This window comes from Hyposmocoma kahamanoa, unplaced genomic scaffold (assembly GCF_003589595.1).
Source record: "Hyposmocoma kahamanoa isolate Upper Pololo Valley unplaced genomic scaffold, ASM358959v1 78, whole genome shotgun sequence".
In the NCBI taxonomy this organism is placed as follows: Eukaryota; Metazoa; Arthropoda; class Insecta; order Lepidoptera; family Cosmopterigidae; genus Hyposmocoma; species Hyposmocoma kahamanoa.
Genome location: NW_020653945.1, coordinates 11,424,986 through 11,442,642, shown reverse-complemented (window position 1 = coordinate 11,442,642; position 17,657 = coordinate 11,424,986). Strand labels below are relative to the sequence as shown.

General features: G+C 35.2%; 1 protein-coding gene across 3 annotated transcripts in view; it reads left to right on the top strand.

Annotated features, from left to right (window-relative positions):
• The first annotated feature begins 934 nt into the window (after positions 1–934).
• LOC113233055 (glucose dehydrogenase [FAD, quinone]-like) overlaps positions 935–17,657 on the top strand; it is a 35,896-nt gene continuing 19,173 nt past the window's right edge. The window contains exons 1-3 of one of the 3 annotated variants that reach the window (XM_026468017.1): positions 935–993; positions 15,894–16,056; positions 16,197–17,097. In XM_026468017.1, coding sequence (XP_026323802.1) covers positions 16,220–17,097 — 878 coding nt within the window. In that variant the 5' untranslated portion in view covers positions 935–993; positions 15,894–16,056; positions 16,197–16,219. Of the gene's footprint in view, positions 994–4,638; positions 4,769–15,724; positions 15,820–15,893; positions 16,057–16,196; positions 17,098–17,657 lie in introns of those variants that run through there. The other 2 variants (XM_026468016.1, XM_026468018.1) reach the window with 2 other exon arrangements.

Here is a 17,657-nt window from a genome sequence, read left to right as displayed (position 1 = left end):
CTAGTATTAGTATATTAGACACAATATCTTATATATGAAACATTATAGATATTAATTTATTTTATAAAACTGAAGAATTCCGTTTAGTGGGAAATTTAAGCCAACAATGTTTCTTCAGAAAGATTAAGCTTCAAACAGTTTTCTGTTAAAACAAGTGCATGATCTAACATTCTCACACAGTTCTAAAAACGTTTATTTTTTCTGGCGATCGAAGTACATTTTGCGTAATCTAATGCTGGCATTGGCAAATGCCAATGAAATACAAATACGAGCTACTAACTACAAAACTATTTTTACGATTACCAATACCGATTTCATTCCCGTTACAACTCTAGTACCGATGTGTCTAGTATTCCAACTCTATAAATGCAATCAACTTGATCCTCCTTCACTCCCACTAAGTATACGATAGGGACAGTTACAGCTTTCGGCTGTCTGTACCTCTTATTTCTAATAATACTATCTTTTCAGGAGAAACGTTTTTACCATCTTAAACATTACTGAATTCTATTGTTATGATCACGTTTGGTTGTGTTATTTAAACTGAGGTTATTACGTTTCGCTTTTTCTTTAGTAATGGCTTTTATATAAAATATAAACCGTGTATGGGTGAAATTACGATATCAAGTTAAATGAAACTAGTGTGCCTCTTTTTACAGACATATAATGAATAGATATATATGGAATAGATACATAAACAGGTACTGTTAACACATGCATGCAAGGCCAATTTCAACGTTGAGCCTTAAATTGTGCGCGCTGAGCACCGCACGCGCCCAATGCTTCGGGCTACGCGTGGTCCGTGCTCGTGCAATAAATGCTATAGTAAATAACGTGGAAGAAACACGTCAATATATTACTCAAAAAAGTTTAAAACTTAAAAAAGACGTGTACGGAACATAATAATCAAAATTAAAAATATTATTGAGTGAAATTTGCCTTTGAATAAATTTATGTGTTTGATTGTTTTTTTAAGTTTTGTGTGTTACTGATGTAAGTACGTAATTATAATAATTGACTAATACATTGAATTATTTGTTTATATTATAATATAACTGAGGTAACCAGTAAGTAGTCTAGTCAATCGTACAAAATCTTTTTATCTTTCGCTTGTTCTCATTTATGCGATCCTCAGCTTGTGGAATATGGACATTTGGTTGTGGTATTTTCAATTTTGCTATTATTTAATTTATTTATTTAGACAGATACAATAAAAGCTGGTATTTAACTAGAAATTACTAACTAAGATTGAATTATACTATGAATAAAATTGGGTCGCCGCGAGGGTGCCGAAGATGCTGGCAGCGTTCCCCCTTTGTATAGCTATAGTATTGTGAAACCGAAACAGAAAACCACATTCGTTATTCCAAAATTTATAATTTATAATATAGATGTTGAAATCGTTATTTTATTGATGTAAGCGTTATTTTGTCACATTATTGGCAACCGCAAGTTATGCTCTCTACATTTAATTTTCAGTAGTACCTATACAAACACTGTTAAGTATGCATTAAAGTGTTTATATTGGTAGTTCTATATGCGTACACTGAACACGATTACTTTTAAAATATCCGTTAATTACATATTGAGTGATTTACACAACCCGTATAAGAATTGGTTAATAAAAACAAATCCGTTAAATAGATTTTATTTGACCGAACCAATTACGTTGGGAACTTGACACTAGACAATATTGTCTCTGAGATCTCTTTGTGGATGAGATAATATTGAAAGTATAGTCTTTTGAACAATGTTACGATATCAGTAACATGCTTAATAGTGCTATCTGACATTTATCCATCGCCGATCATTACAAGTATCGAATCGCCAAAACATTCCATTTCGATGATGTTGCAACAAATTTTTAACTCAGCTAATTTTAGAATTGATTGTATTCCAAACCGTCTTAAACAACAACAAAGGCCTTTCCATAATATCTTTTTTATTTAAAAATATTTTTTTAATTATTCACTGTGGAAGCTTCGAATGTATTAGATTTTGTTTCTGTGCTCCATTTCTTTCTTCTTTCTTATTAAGAATTGTAATTTTTCTTAATACTTGATTATATCCATTGTGATAACGGAATATGTGCTGCCAATAACACATTTATTTTTTCTAAAACAAAAGCGTTTATCACGGTGCACCATTATTGTATTATTCCTATTCTTAAAATACGTTAAAGTATAAGACATTGTGCCGATCACTTAAGGAGAGTTTTTATATTAACAATAAATCGCAATACCCACTCACACTCCTATCTAAAATATGTTACTGCACATACTTGCAGTTGCAACATCGCAGCGATGCATCGGTCACTCGACTTTTTCTATTAACACTTGCTAAACTCATGTACAGTAGACTGAAAAATGACATATCCATTGAGCATTAACTCATTTTGTTTCTATTAACCCAGGTTAATTTCTCATCCTATTATTTAAACCGCGGGGTTTTGCGTAAGACAATTCGCACTAAAAAGTGATGTGAGATCCACAAAGAAGACGCCAGAAGAAAATAACATTACACTAAACAGATTTCTGCATTTCCCTCACTGTGATAATATACTTACACCACAAGATACGAGAAGGTTGTTAGATTGCTGGCTTTTAATCTTCAGGAATATAACAACTGACGAACATACAGTATACTTAAATCCAACTAATGTAGTAAGTGTGTAGGTATACAATTGGCATTGCAACGTTGTAACAAAAAATGCGCGAAACACACGCCAAAAGTTCCAATTTCACAAAAACTGGTTGAAATTTTGCAACAATTACTTTATCTCGCTTTTTATAAAACTTGACTTGCCATCTTGGGATTGGTCATTATTGCCAACTAGGTTATGATAAAACTCTGCGCAATCGGTAATTGGTACACACTGGAGACGTTTTTGACTGTTTTGAGGATCTAAACCAAATGGAGAAAACGCGCAACCTGAAATGACTTAGTGTTGAAAAAATAAACTCAATGTCAAATATTATTTTCCGAATTCAACTAAATTTCAATGTTTTTAGTTACGTACGTATCGAGATCTATAATACTTTGGCAAGTTTATGAAAATAATATTGATCTCGAATTCGCAGTTAACCAGGAATACCGAAATACAAGTATGCCCAAGTCGTAGACGGATTGGAAGTTTGGAACCGAGATTATAAGTTTGTAACAGCTATATATACTGATGTAACAGCAAATTTCGCACTAGAGTTGGCAGTCTCGTTACCGTAATACCACCCTGACTGGGGATCTATGTCAGAGCAACTGTAATGTCTTCACTGTGACATTTACACAGGGCTTCTTTTGACTTTAAGTGAAAATGTAATTTTGCCTAACGTAAAATGGAACTTTGGAATCGTTATTTTTTAGTTTATGATTTAAGATGCAATCTATTGCTTCAAAAATAGTAGCCATTTCTCTTGTGAAAATTGATTCGACAAGTCTCTTTTTTAATTTCAATTTTTAATTTCGGGTGCTCCAATACGAGCTTTATTAGAAAACCATCAGTTCTGACAAAATAAGGCAGAGTTTAAACGTCTTCAGGCGTTCTCTAACCAGCCGGAAACAGAGATCAGCACTTTGGAAATTAAACTATTTTTAGGATCTAAATCGCGTAAAGTTGTGTTTCCTAATAAGTCAACGTTTCGGGCTCTGTACAGGTCCCATGGTCACGGTTAACTGGCACTGCTACCAACAAACAAACAGTGCGTTATTATTTTATCCGCTTTCCTTCTAGAACTATTGATGTCGCAAACAAACTACATGGACGCCTGAAAAAAGTCGAGATAGTGATCAATTGAAAGCGAATTCGTCTCAAACGCGAATGAGTTTTCATCGGCTTTTGCCGTTATTATCACAATTATAATGGATCATTTGCAGCAAATTTGCAAAATCGAACCTAGACTCTTGACAAATCGGTATCCCACAACCTGAGCGCTTAAAGCTTAATAGTCTAGCGCTGGTGTTATTCACTACAGCTTCTTGCCATTTGGTGTCGCAATAACGCTGACCGTTACTGTCAAGAATTGGAAATAATTGTGTAGAAACTTGCAGTTAAACAATTGAGAATGGTAAACTTCTTTTTCAGCCATTGTTTCTGCCTGACAACTCATATTACACAACAGTCGTTGGTAAAATTGCAAAAACTGAAGTTAGAGACTTTTTGTCATCCGCCATACTGCCAAAATCTTGTCCCAACAGACTCATTGTTTTCCTCTGTATATGTATACCTTTTTGAAAGATAAAATTTTCGGTAAAGCATGGTAATGAATTACGCTTTGCAAGACCTCACAATACCCGTGCTGTTGACTTTTACATGAACAAACTTTTATTCAAATACTTTTTTGTAAAAAAAAATTGGTTTCAACTTTCCTACATACAACGGCAATTTCATAGGTAAAGACTTGATATATAAGAAGATGGAGGTAACCCGTGATATGATGTTACTTTATAATACAATATGCGTCAACCGCTTGGGAATACTTAGATTTTACATGTTGCTCTTGAGAAGCAAAAGTAAAACATTGTCATAAGCAGAGATATTGTCAAGAGAAATCTGGGGTATGATTATTTTAAAAGGTTTCTTTCCGCTTTTAGGGGCAGTTCCCGATGACAAGCGCTTTAGATCGCATAGAAATTCCGCGTCAAAGAAAATTCATTAATCCCGCAGTCCGCCATTAGTCCAGATTGAGACAAATAAGGGACATATATAAAGGATTAGATTTACTGCATTGATACTTTGAAGAAGATATACTCTCCGGGTGGAAGGATCACAAAGGTGTGTGAAGGGTGACAAAGTTCTATTCGTCCATCATTTAAAAAAAGGAATTACTCGCAAGAACGAGAACCCCACAAAATATAGCGATGGTTAAGATAAAGATAGCTGGTATGTTCGAAAAAAATAGAATTAATTCGTTTATGAGATTATGATTTGGACGGGGAATATATACAAATGTAACATTTAAAGCCTTAATGACAACGACGTGTAAATTAGGGTTCTGCGGAGAGTAAAATTAAGAAACAAATAACAAATCATCTCATATAGTTACAGCAACGTATTCGACGATTTAAATATTTAAAAACTCAGCAGGGAATAACGAAAAACATAAACCCGGATTAAAGTATTTACAAGAACAAGGCTACCTGGGTAACAAAAGTGTCTACCAACATGTAAGTTTGGTTTCGTAATCACTTTTGCGACCAATATTGTTAAAAGGGTGCGGCAATGGACCTTAAATAGGTATATAACCTTATTGTGGCAGAATAAAATGTTTACATAGACTACACAGTGAATCATATTTTCTGTGCTACTTGTACTTTTTGGTATGTACTTAGATATATTTAAATCGCAATATATATATATATATATATCGACGCCGGAAAGCGATCTTATCGTATCTCGAAAAATAGGACTTTACACCAGGGTCGAAAAACTATTTCAAAAAATCATTTCTTTTTAATTTGAATTAGTAGAAAGTCAATTTTAAAGTATGATGTATATAAACGGAACAGCCATCAAATAGTATTGACGAAAATATTCTAAAGTTGGTTTAACATGGATTTTATACTAGTTACAGCAATTGCGTTTTCAAAACCAAGCAGCAATTTTGCTGTATATAGAAATTGTAACATATGGCGCAACAAAATACCACATAAGTTTCGAGAAGTGATTTTGCTGTAACTCACCTGGAGTCCAATATATTGGTCCATTTTATTGATGTAACTAATGTAGTTTTTAAATATAGGGCGTATATTTTGTTTTAAATATGAATAAATCTACAAGTCTGCTACATTTAAAATGCCGTAAATATTTATTAAAATTAAAATGCAAAAACGCACTTTGTACGCTGTTACAATGAAATCAAATCAGTCTCTTTCTGAAAACCAAAATAACCAATTGTTCTGGTGTTATTGGCACTTCTGACCAAACAAGTGCATACAATATTAAGAAATTTTCTGAAATAACTTGTAACATAGTAATTTTCAACAAATCGCGTCCTAAGGACAAAACTGCTGTTTTTAAGTAATGCGTTGTATCGGTTTTAATCCCTCCTTCCTCACTCGACGTTTTGCCATCTAAAATAAAAATTAGTAAAATTAAAATAAGTACATACAACATAACTTGGCTAAGTTATATGAATAATGGTAGTAACCGTACTACGTATAAAGTATTATTATCACTATATATAAGTAACGTGAAACAAAACAAAAAAGTAAATAATCTTCATACTAAATAAAACCACGATGTCTTATTTCTAAGCACGTTATTGACAAAAGTACGTTAGGAATTGTACCATGTAAATACCAAACTACTAAATTGTTGTATCAATAGTAACTAATATCGCGTAACTATATATATATATATATATATATATATATATATAAACGTATATATATATATATGTGTATATATATATATATATATACGTTTCGGACTGATGTCCGAATCGACGGGTCGTGAAAACAAATCGTGCCGTACATGGGGGCCTTTAGGCATCAAGGAATCCCGCTTACGCAAACGGAAACTAAATGCCAGAAATGTGTGAACTGCGTGACGACCAATCTACGATGCAATTTTCCGTCTTAGGTGCATCGCGACTGATTGGTTTCTTAGGTATATGAATGAGTTTACCTAGTCTATTAATGAACGTTACATAGTGCACATCTTCACAGTCTTATCAGCTCATTCTTAACTTAATTTAGAGTGAGATTACCAAACACACAAAAGATAGATCTTGGATAATTAAGAAAAAAAAAGGAAAACAGACCGTTTTCACATGTTCATAATAATCGAAAATTACAAATTTGTTGGTAAAATTGAATAGATTTTTTTTAAGGCATCTTGTGACGGGACGAACAAATCGCGCGCTTGGTGTTAAGAGACACGTTTATAATAACGCTCACTCTCAACATAGCCCCGCACTAGGGAAACCCTGTGTCGCGGGTGCCATGGACACACACATAGACAACCACAAATTACACCCAAACTCACGAGAGAAATAAATGTAGGCCATACAAATATTTCTCCCAGCCCGGGAATCGAACCTGGGACCTCTGCGTGGCAGTCCGGCATGGTAACCGTTCGGCCACGGAGGCAGTTAAACGTTTGTCCATAACAGTTGCAAGTGCCTATCAAAGCTTTAAATCGCAAAGATCTGAGGGATACTCCCATGCGCCTATCACCCTGAGACATAAGTTGACAAGTCCCATGTACCTGTAATTTCACCAGCACCCTTACCCTGCAAAACCGGAACGCAGTAATGCACACATTACTGCTTGGCGGCAGAAATAGGTAAGGCGGCAGTTATTCCCTGGACCAACTATATCACAAGAAGCTCAGCTTCTACTAAATTGATTTTTAAGAATTACCTGGACCTCTTGCGCAATGCACACAAACACTGTTAATTTTACAATATATCTGACGCAGCAGTTTTGTGTGGCAATTCTCAGACGCATATATTATTAAGCTGGGAAGCTGAAAGCCGAAGACCTTGACCGCTGCGTATACGCATGCATATCTCGTAGAATCACGAAACGTCGGTTGCATTAATAATTAATTTATTCTAGGAAAACCTGTTTTGTCTTCCATTTCTTAATTCTTGAGATTTTTATGACGTTTAAAACATTTAAACATCACATTGTTTATTCTCCATTTGCCTCTATGAAGCAAAATGTCCCTTCTACAACATCTAAAGTACTTTAACACTCCTTGTCCTACAACTACTTTTTTGCCCTAGCGCCATCTGTGAGAAATCTATGAAATACTTTTACATATACTTATATTTCATTGATATACTTATACTTTTAAAATAGGTTATATTATGTGTAAATTAACCAAAACGAAATTAATTTCCGTGAAAACCTTTGTCAACCAAAAGCGTGCAGCTGCAGACGCGTCCGCGATCATGTCAGTAGTTCCTCATAATTATGTTACGTTACGCCAAACTCGGCGGTGGCGAACGCGTTAGTACAAACATAATGTTTTGAACTTATGCCTTACAATAGATCGCTACCGTAAACGTAATTGTGGACGCCGGGAGAGCACATTGGTTTGAATCATTCAACGTTGGTGAAATTACAGGCACATGGGATTTGTCAACTTATGTCTCAGGTTGACGGGCGCAATGGCAGTGCCCCTCAGATCTTTGGTATTTAAAGCTCTGAATGGCACTGCCACTGTCATGGATTGGCGTGTCGCTTACCACCAAGCGCACGACTTGTTCGTCCCGTGACCTGTTATCATAAAAAAATCAACAGCACTCTAGCAAATAGTTAAATTTATATATAGCCATTGCTGGGCACATACCTCACAATGCGGGGCTAATGCGGATTGGCAAATTCGCACACTTCATTAAATTGAAGAGCACATCGTCGGCTAAATTTGGAAACCTCGTACCACGTTTTTGGATGAAACCCCTTTTTTACTCTTCAAGGGCAATATCGGGTATCATTTTTAGACCAAAGGTGTCATATAATATTGCTATATAAAATTATTTCTAGTAATTTGTTTTTTTGCGCCTACTCAAAAGGTCACACACAAAGACACAAGACACACACAAATAATCAATCAACGATATCCAACATGCCCATGACATCAAACTCATCGATGATTATTTCACAACCTTTTGTTTCTCAGATTACAATCATTATCTCAAACCGCCATCGATATGAAACCAAACGTTCTTGCATTGCCTATGTCAAAAATAGATTCTGTTATTTATTTCTACGTATGGGTACATTAATATTATCTCATAAAGCGTGAGCAAAGAAATTTACACTCAAGTGCTAATTATTAACCATTTTAGATAGCCATGTAAGTTATTAATGATGGAAATAAGCGTTTTTGTTGCCAATCAAATCGAAATCAAAGCTCTAAATCTTAAGTAAGTGTAATAAGTTTTACAGCTAATTGAGCATTCTAAGAAATGTATTATGTGTATTTTGTGCCAGGTAATTGCGATAATTAAAGGTACTCCTTACTTACATTATAAACATTGTCCCCATGCCACACTGGAGCTTAATCAGGGCTGGATTTACCACTAGCCACGCATAAAAAATATTAATATTTTTAATCTAAGTATCTATATATAATATCTGAATAAAAAAAATGTAATTAATTGCATGGGATTTTAACGCATTCGCGCGAATATCGTGCATTTTCCGACTGATACGCTGTGGCAGATACTTCTCGTACGTTAATGCAAACGTTTATACGTTTATTCTACAGGTTATTAAATGAATGTAAAAAATAATGGTTCTGACGTAAATAAACATCGCGTCCAAAAAGAAGCCCGCCGACGACGTTGCGCGTGTATGCCAACAATCAGTATGTGTGAGTAGTGCTTTTATCCTGTGAATTTTCGATATTACGTGTCGTTACAGATTCAATATTTTGATATTTTTTAGGATAATGACGTCAATATTAAGATTTTGTATGGCCAAATAGCGTTCTCTTACGTTCTTCGATGAAATAAAAGTAATTAAACAACGCATAATACGTTGTTCTACATCACTTACAAAATGTTTAGGGCGGCATAGTACATATACGTATCTCGCGCGAATGTGTTAACATTATGTGACATTATGCGAGGAACATTTTAAGATGAGGTTAAGCATTAACGCCCTTACTAGTTTTATAACAAAACTGTATAGCACACGCTACATCTTCCATCGGATTTATTTTACGTACACATATTAGAAAGGCAAACATTTCACATATTTTTTTTTTAATTTTTACTCTAGGGCTTAGAGCGCCCTGACTCCGACCCTGAGCGTAACGTGATATACCTATATCACGGGTTAATTTAAAGATCTGTGACTATAAACATCTATGAACATCAAGGGAGAATATGCCAAAACGTCCTACGCATGCAAGTAAACAAACAATAAAACAAATTATTATTTTGCACAATGGTAAACTGCACATAAAATAAGAGCCAAACTATATGATTCGCAGGTTTAAACTTACGCAAGAGTGCACAACAACAATGGCCAACTGTGACTGTTTTCGCACCTGTTTAAAATATACAGCCTTTGTGTTACAGCTTAATTTCAATTTTTGGCAAAGAGAATAAAGTACGGTTACATGAGATCACTGCAATTACTCTTCTCAATCAAAACTTACAGTGACTTGGTTCATTAAAGAATTTTATTATTAACTTTAATTATCATTACATTATTATGAGTACTTATTTAACAACTTTGACGATATCGTTCACCAAACTTGCTAAAGGACGTCGTACGTTTCTATAACCATTTCTTGGCCGCCATTCGGTTATTGCTTTACTCCATCTATCTTACCACGACTCGCAATATATCCTGTCCAGCTCCATTTTAAGTTCGTTATCCGATATCCTTTGTCCTTGACTATCTCTATATATAAAGTTAAATTCATAGAAAGCCGTAGATGGCACAAACTATAGGAGGCCTATACCCAGCAGTGGATGAAGTTGGGCTGTGGATGATGACAATGATAATGATGATTTAACAAATTAAACTCAGCTAATAGAGCCATCAATAGCTTCTGAGTGCAATTTGAGATAGTTCGATAGTTTTTCATGAGAATTAAGGAAATTAATTACAAATAATATTAAGTAATAATAATAAAGTGCTACACAGCCACACCCATTACCTGGCCTCAAACTAGAGGATTCCGTGTACTATGTGTACCAGAGCAAAACACCCAAAACAGCCAGACCAATTTAAAAAAGTTAATTTCCCAAATAGATTTTCAAGTGCCGACAGCGCACACCGTTGGGTCACCGAAGTCATCACATGTATTATATGTAGTTATTAACTGACTTTCTCTGTGGCCGAACGGTTACTATCTCGGTCTGCCACGCCGAGGTCCCAGGTTCGATTTCCGGGCCGGGAGATCGAACCTGGCATTTGTATGGCCTACATGTATTTCTCTCGTGAGTTTGGGTGTAATTTGTGGTTGTGTATTTGTGTGTCCATGGCACCCGTAACACAGGGTTTCTCTAATGCGGGGCTATGTTGAGTATACGCGTTATTATCATTATTGCATTGTAGATTTTAGCAAAGAAACAAACTCTGTGACAATCTCTGTGACTTCAAAAAGGGAGGAGGTTCTCAATTCGACTGTGCTTTTTTTTGTTTGTATATTACACGATAACTCCGGTTAACTATTTGTGAACCAATTTTGATGATTCTTCTTTTCTTGTAAAGAGGGTACCTCAGTCCCATTTAAATTTAAAGAAAATATTCCACCTCTAAGTGTGGCAAACTAGAGGATGAATGACTTTTGAGGTCGGTTTTTTTAGTACTCGCCATATAAATGTGGAAACATAACGCTTCGTGCGAATCTTTGGAATATGCACAACATAGGGGTGGAATCCAAGCCTACGCCTAGTCCCCCGGTGATGGAAAGGTGAAGGCGGAATTAAATCGTGTAATTCCATCGCACACTCTCCATAATATATCCTGCAAAATACCGATAAGCAGGCACCTTTACGGCGGTGTTCAAAGCTCTGCAGCTTCGCCTCCACCCCGAGGTTCCGAATCACCTATAAGCCTCTTGATACGATTGTCATTTGAATCCAAAGTGGCCAGTTGATATGTAGCAGATCCGTCCCAAAGGTGGCAGCAGTACTCCATGCACGACCAGACTTGTGCTTGGTATAGCTGAAGCAACTGTTCCGGTGTAAAGTAACGTCTCACCCTGGAAAGGATACCAAGCTTCCTTGCTGCATTTTTGACCATGGATTCAATGTATCTGCCTAATTTCAAATTGGACGACCGGTCCATTCCAAGTAGCTGGAGACAGTTGACTATCGGTATGCATATATCACGAAAAGTCGGAGTCAGCTCAAAGGGCCTCCGTTTTGTGGGAAGTAGACACGCCTGCGTTTTTGTAGCATAAAATTTGACAAGATTGCATCGCCCAATCGGAGACTGCCTGGAGTGTCAAATCCAAACGGCTGACTATGCACTCTCGACAAGACTGGAATTGACTGGATTGTCTCTCCACTGGCTCTTGCATTGGTCAAGACCAATGCAAGGATACTTGTACCTATCTACAACTGTGTTGTCATCAGCATACGCAAAGGTACCTGGAATTAACATATCATTGATATGCAGCAGAAAGAGAGTTGCAGACAGTACGGAACTGGTACAATGATATTATTAATTATTGAGTTCTTAAGTTTTCGAGATTGCTACTCATTATTTTAAAATAAGGTGTTAAATGAAACATTTTTTTGTAATTATAGTTCAGAGTAGGTTTACTTTAATATTAGACGTAACTGGTTGATGATTAATATCTACTGTGACTATGGGACTTGCAAAGAGCTCGAAACGTTGGTTTGTTTGAAAAAAAATATATGCGATCGTACTCAAGTCCTGACTTGAGCACTGAGAAGAGTTCTGGAATACGACCCTTAAATCTTAAATAATAATGTGATTTTTAGTATATATTAAAATTCCCGGACTATACTTTTTGTATAAAAAGAAGCGGTAATCTTTACATGTAATCCAAGTAACTTTGAACTCGTATGTTGGTTAAATCAGCTCCAAGCGGTTATAATAACATAATAATAACGCACATACTCATAACCCCGCACTAAGGAAACTCTATATCATGGATGCCATGCACAAACACATAGATAACCACAAATTACGCCCAAACTCACGAAAGACAATTACAAATATTTCGCCCGGCCGATAATCTAACCCGGGACCTCTGCGTGGCAGACCATGGTACCGTTCGGCCACTGAGGAGGTTAGTCAAATTAAAACTAGAAGTATAGTGAGAACGAGAGCCAATGGTTACGACCTTATATTAATTGTGCTGTATTTAATTGACTTTCGTAACAATGAAATCAAATGCGCATAAATTTACAAATGAGATCACAGTAAAGCTAATAAACCAAACCCTCCCAAAAATTTCGATTTTCCGGAGGGAGGTAAATCAATAACGAGTTTCGGGCATACGTGAGAGAAAAATAATAATTATAGATATAATAAATAAAATCTTGATAAAAAATATAGGAATAGTAATCATCTCCTGCAAAACATGAAGAGAATAACAACGAATTTCATTTCGTGAAAAAATCTGTAACAAGATACCATTTACGTCTTCTTTCTGATATTTATTTAAGTGATTAAATTCTTGCTAAGTAATTGACAATGTCATGGAAAAATTTAATTGACCACTTACAAAAAAAATTGGACTATCTACTATATTCTTTAATCCGAATAATTAGCGGTTAGCCGAGCCATTTTGCCTTTGTTACCAATTCATTTTAAAATTAAATTATGAAGTACGTTTAAAAACCGTTTTTATAATAAAAAATTACAAAAATTTTGTCAAATAGATATAAAACAAGGTGATCATGCCATAGTACATTACAATATTTCGAACACTTCATTCGGAGTGAAGAATACTCTCTACTGCAACTAATTCCGCAGGCCAAGTCCAAGGCCGCAGAAGACGTGGGCCATAGAAAAATCACAGGCTCCAAAATCTTTCAGAGTGGTTCAACTTGTACCACAGAACTCTTCCGAGCCACAATTGTTCGGGCCCAAGTATAATGTTAGCCGACCTCCAGTAGAAGATGCATTACCAAAAAGAAGAGAATAGTACATTAAAGGAAATAAAGTTTTGATCAAAACAGAACCTCACCACTTTTCGCTAAATTAAAGTATGAATAAAATACAGAGGGCGTGGCTCAGGCTATGCTTTTGTGGAAAAGGATATCAACAACATTTAAAATTGTCGAACTATCGAGCTTAGTCGTTTTGCCTCTTATCGTCGCTTTGAGCTAATTTTCCCTACATCACCTAATTTTTGAGAGGCTGTAACAGATACGGGAAATGTTGCGATGAGTTTCCTACTGCGCGACTTTTAAATTACGCTAACCAACATTGGTGGAGGATTTAGAGCTAAGTTTAAGTATAATTGAGATATTGAAATAATAATTTTGTGTGTATGTTATTTTACTTATAAAAATAAGTCATAGGAATTCAAAATCTTGGAAAAGATCAAGAGCACATTCAAAAAATCAAATTAAATTTACACATTTGCTGTTTCCCATAAAATTCCAGAGAACCACGACAAATGAAAGCCACGCTTTTTGTTCAGCGTCATTCCACTAAAGCCGGATTATTTATAAGCTCTCTTATTTGTCGGCCGTCGATAATACCAGCTTTCAGATTTTCTGTATTTGTCTATAGCAGTATTTATACATATTACGTAAATTACGAAGCATTCTTATCAAAAACTTTTACAAACGGCATCGAGTATATAAAACGGTTACATTAGGTCTAGCTTAATATGCAGTAGAGGCACAATGATTTTTTCTCATTGAACTAAAGGAAAGGAAAAACTCATCAAATATATCTATGGTACTTTAGTGCATTACTCATCTCAAGCGACATAATGAACAATTACTTAGCGTATCGAAAGCGAGATATCATTTTATTACGTTCTTTTATATATTTTATTACTTTGCTTTTTAAGAGATAAATTACGAGTGTTAATAGATGATAATAAACTAATGAAAACATAAAATGATGTTGAGTCGTATATGTTGTCATTGTGAAAAGGAACACATTTGAAACTCCACTTATAGCTATCAATAAATAAGCGCTAATCATCTGGAAGATATTGCAGTTACTAACAGATAGCAGCATTGATTGTGAAAATAAAAATGCCATTTTGCAGTATAAGAGGCTAGGAAGCAATGTGATTGAAATAAGTTCACTTAGTTAAGAAACATCCAAGAATTTTTTACATTATTTTTTTCCATAAATTTAGCTTAAGAAACAACGGTATAATTAGCGGATAGTTTGTTGAAAAAAGTAGGTATACGACAAAGGAAACACCAGGAACCAGCACCTAAAGAATATATTTATGAATATATTTTGTTTACATTATCCATATCTAAATTGACGACCTCGGTGGATTCCCGGTAGAACCAATTTGGGAAATGAACTTTTCTGAATCGGTCTGGGTATTCTGGGAAGTGTACCAGAGAGAATTCCGTTGCTCTATCACTCATAGTATAGGAAATTCTCTAGTTTGGACCAGACAATTGGTGTGATTGTCTGGCACATATTATTATATTATATTAAAAATATAATGAAATATGAAACCCATTCATTAATGGCTGTGTCTAAAAAGTAGATGTAGCTGATAGAGTATAAAACTTCTATCATAATTAGGTTTAACGCACCAAATACAGAAATATACAATACACTGCCTTGGGATGTCTTTTAAAGATAAGTCCACTTTTGCTTACCTTTTGTACAATTTAATTAATGACTTTTGTATTTGTTTGGTGAAATAAAGAACACACATAGAGGTAAAATTTGTTTAAAAATTCTAGTCAAAAAAATTTGTTTTATACCCCACTGTCATAGATCTATTAATAGTAACTAATAAACAGATTTAAAATTTTTATTTATTCATTTTGCTGTTTTACCCGTCATTACAGCAAAGGCAAGGAGGTATAACGTATAACGTCCAATGGGCGAAAGGAACTTAGCTCATTAATAATTTCCGATCGACAGATGTCAACGGTGTCACATTCCCAGAAGAACTTTCAATACAAAAGTATCACATTACATTTAACATTGCCATTCTAAAAGAGATGGCATAAAATAAAATATTCGAAGCAACAAAATTTCTATGTTTTTCGGCTATGTTATTTTCAAAGACCACAATATTACAACCAATACAATATTATAACCCCTATTAGACCTGCTACTCCAACTTAGCATGCACAGGAATTTAAGATTTTTGTACTGAAACCTTGTTTATTTTGCACTAAGCAAGTTTATATATATATAAAATTTGTGTAACTTTAAGTACGTTATAAACTTATTCAATACCTTTGTATTCTATAATAAATATGTAGAGTAGCCTTTTTCATCGATTCCAGATATGCAAGGCACGATTGCGTTGATGTGATCGGATGTGCGAAGATTGACTCATAGCTCATTTTATAAAATGCAAAGACCATAAATGTACATTTGTATTCCTGTCAAGTCGCCAACACCCTTAACAGTGGCATCACAACAAAGCATGACCTACAAATTCCTTTGGTACGCACGCGTTTTAAATACAAACGTTTACTTAAAAGCCTTTATTATTGTTACATTTTTCATAAAGCTAAAGATTCTATTCTTTCATTTCCACTCTTAGAAAATTACATATTTATCAAGACTTGAATCTTTTATTGCAGGAAGTAGATGACTGGAAAACAAAATGCTATGGATATTATATGTATTATGCATTGGCACAGTCAATGGCCAACAGAATAATGCTTTCATAGATATTTGGACTGATTTATTCCGCCCGTTACCGAAAAACCCCGACGAAGGATTCATATCAGACTATGCTCCACGGGAACAAGAAGAATTCGACTTCATCGTCGTTGGAGCGGGGTCGGCAGGATGCGTCATAGCAAACAGATTAACAGAAGTCAAATCATGGAGGGTACTACTTATAGAAGCCGGAGGCGACGAAAATTTCTATTCCGACATTCCATTGTTTGCATCCTTTCTGTCCTTAACGCCTTTGAACTGGGGATACAACTCAGAGCCCGAGGCGAAAGCATGCAAAGATCTCAGAGGAAATGTATGCTTCATGCCTCGAGGCAAAGTACTTGGCGGCAGCAGTGTGTTAAATTTTTTAATTTATCAACGAGGACACCCAGACGATTACAATGATTGGGCAACATTGGGTAATGAAGGCTGGAGCTACGACGAGGTACTCCCGTACTTTAAGAAATCGGAAAACATTAGAATAAATGAATTAAAAAATTCTTCATACCATGGTACGAATGGATATTTAGATATTGAACACTCTCCCTTCAGACACCCTCTAGAGAAATCATTTAAGAAAGCTGGTCAGGAACTAGGTTACGAATGGAGAGATCCAAACGGAGAAAAATTAATTGGCTTCTCTAAGCCTCAAGCAACGATGAGACGAGGCAGGCGATGTAGCACGGCAAAAGCCTTTTTAGAACCAATTCGACTCAGAGAAAATCTCAAAGTTACGAAGTTTTCTACAGTAACAAAATTATTAATTGACCCCGATACCAAAACTGCTTACGGTGTGGAATTCATTAAAGGAAGAAAAAGGTAAAATACTTAGCGAATTTTATGGTACTTGATAAATATGTTCGTAATACAATGTGTTAAGAAGCCTTGTATACGTCTACGTATATTCAGGGTTATTTGTAAACTACTAACAACCTCGCAGAACACATTACTAACATCATAAACAACTATTTTCATTCAATGCTTTTAATAATTCATCAGAGTTTGCTTTCATACGAAAATAGATCGCTCTAAACGGTGATAACTATGTACAGTAACAAAATAAGCGCTAGCGTAAGTACGATTCAAACCGCAAGAGCTGGGGTGAGAGTCGTCGGGAGGATAGATTTTTAGGATTGAAGTTTATTTTTGATAAATTTATTATGCTTTGTTAAAAGTCATAGTACAAAAGTTGTTGTTTATTATGTTACTAACAGTTGTTAGTGTTTTACAAATAACCCTGTAAAGTTCGATTCTGAGGGTCAACGTTCGGTAATTACTCAAGTCATTGGTTCAAGCACAGGAATCTCTAATTCGGAATTAGTAAACACATTGCAATGCGCTCGACGTGTAACCGATAGATAATCTTTCTTATATGCTTA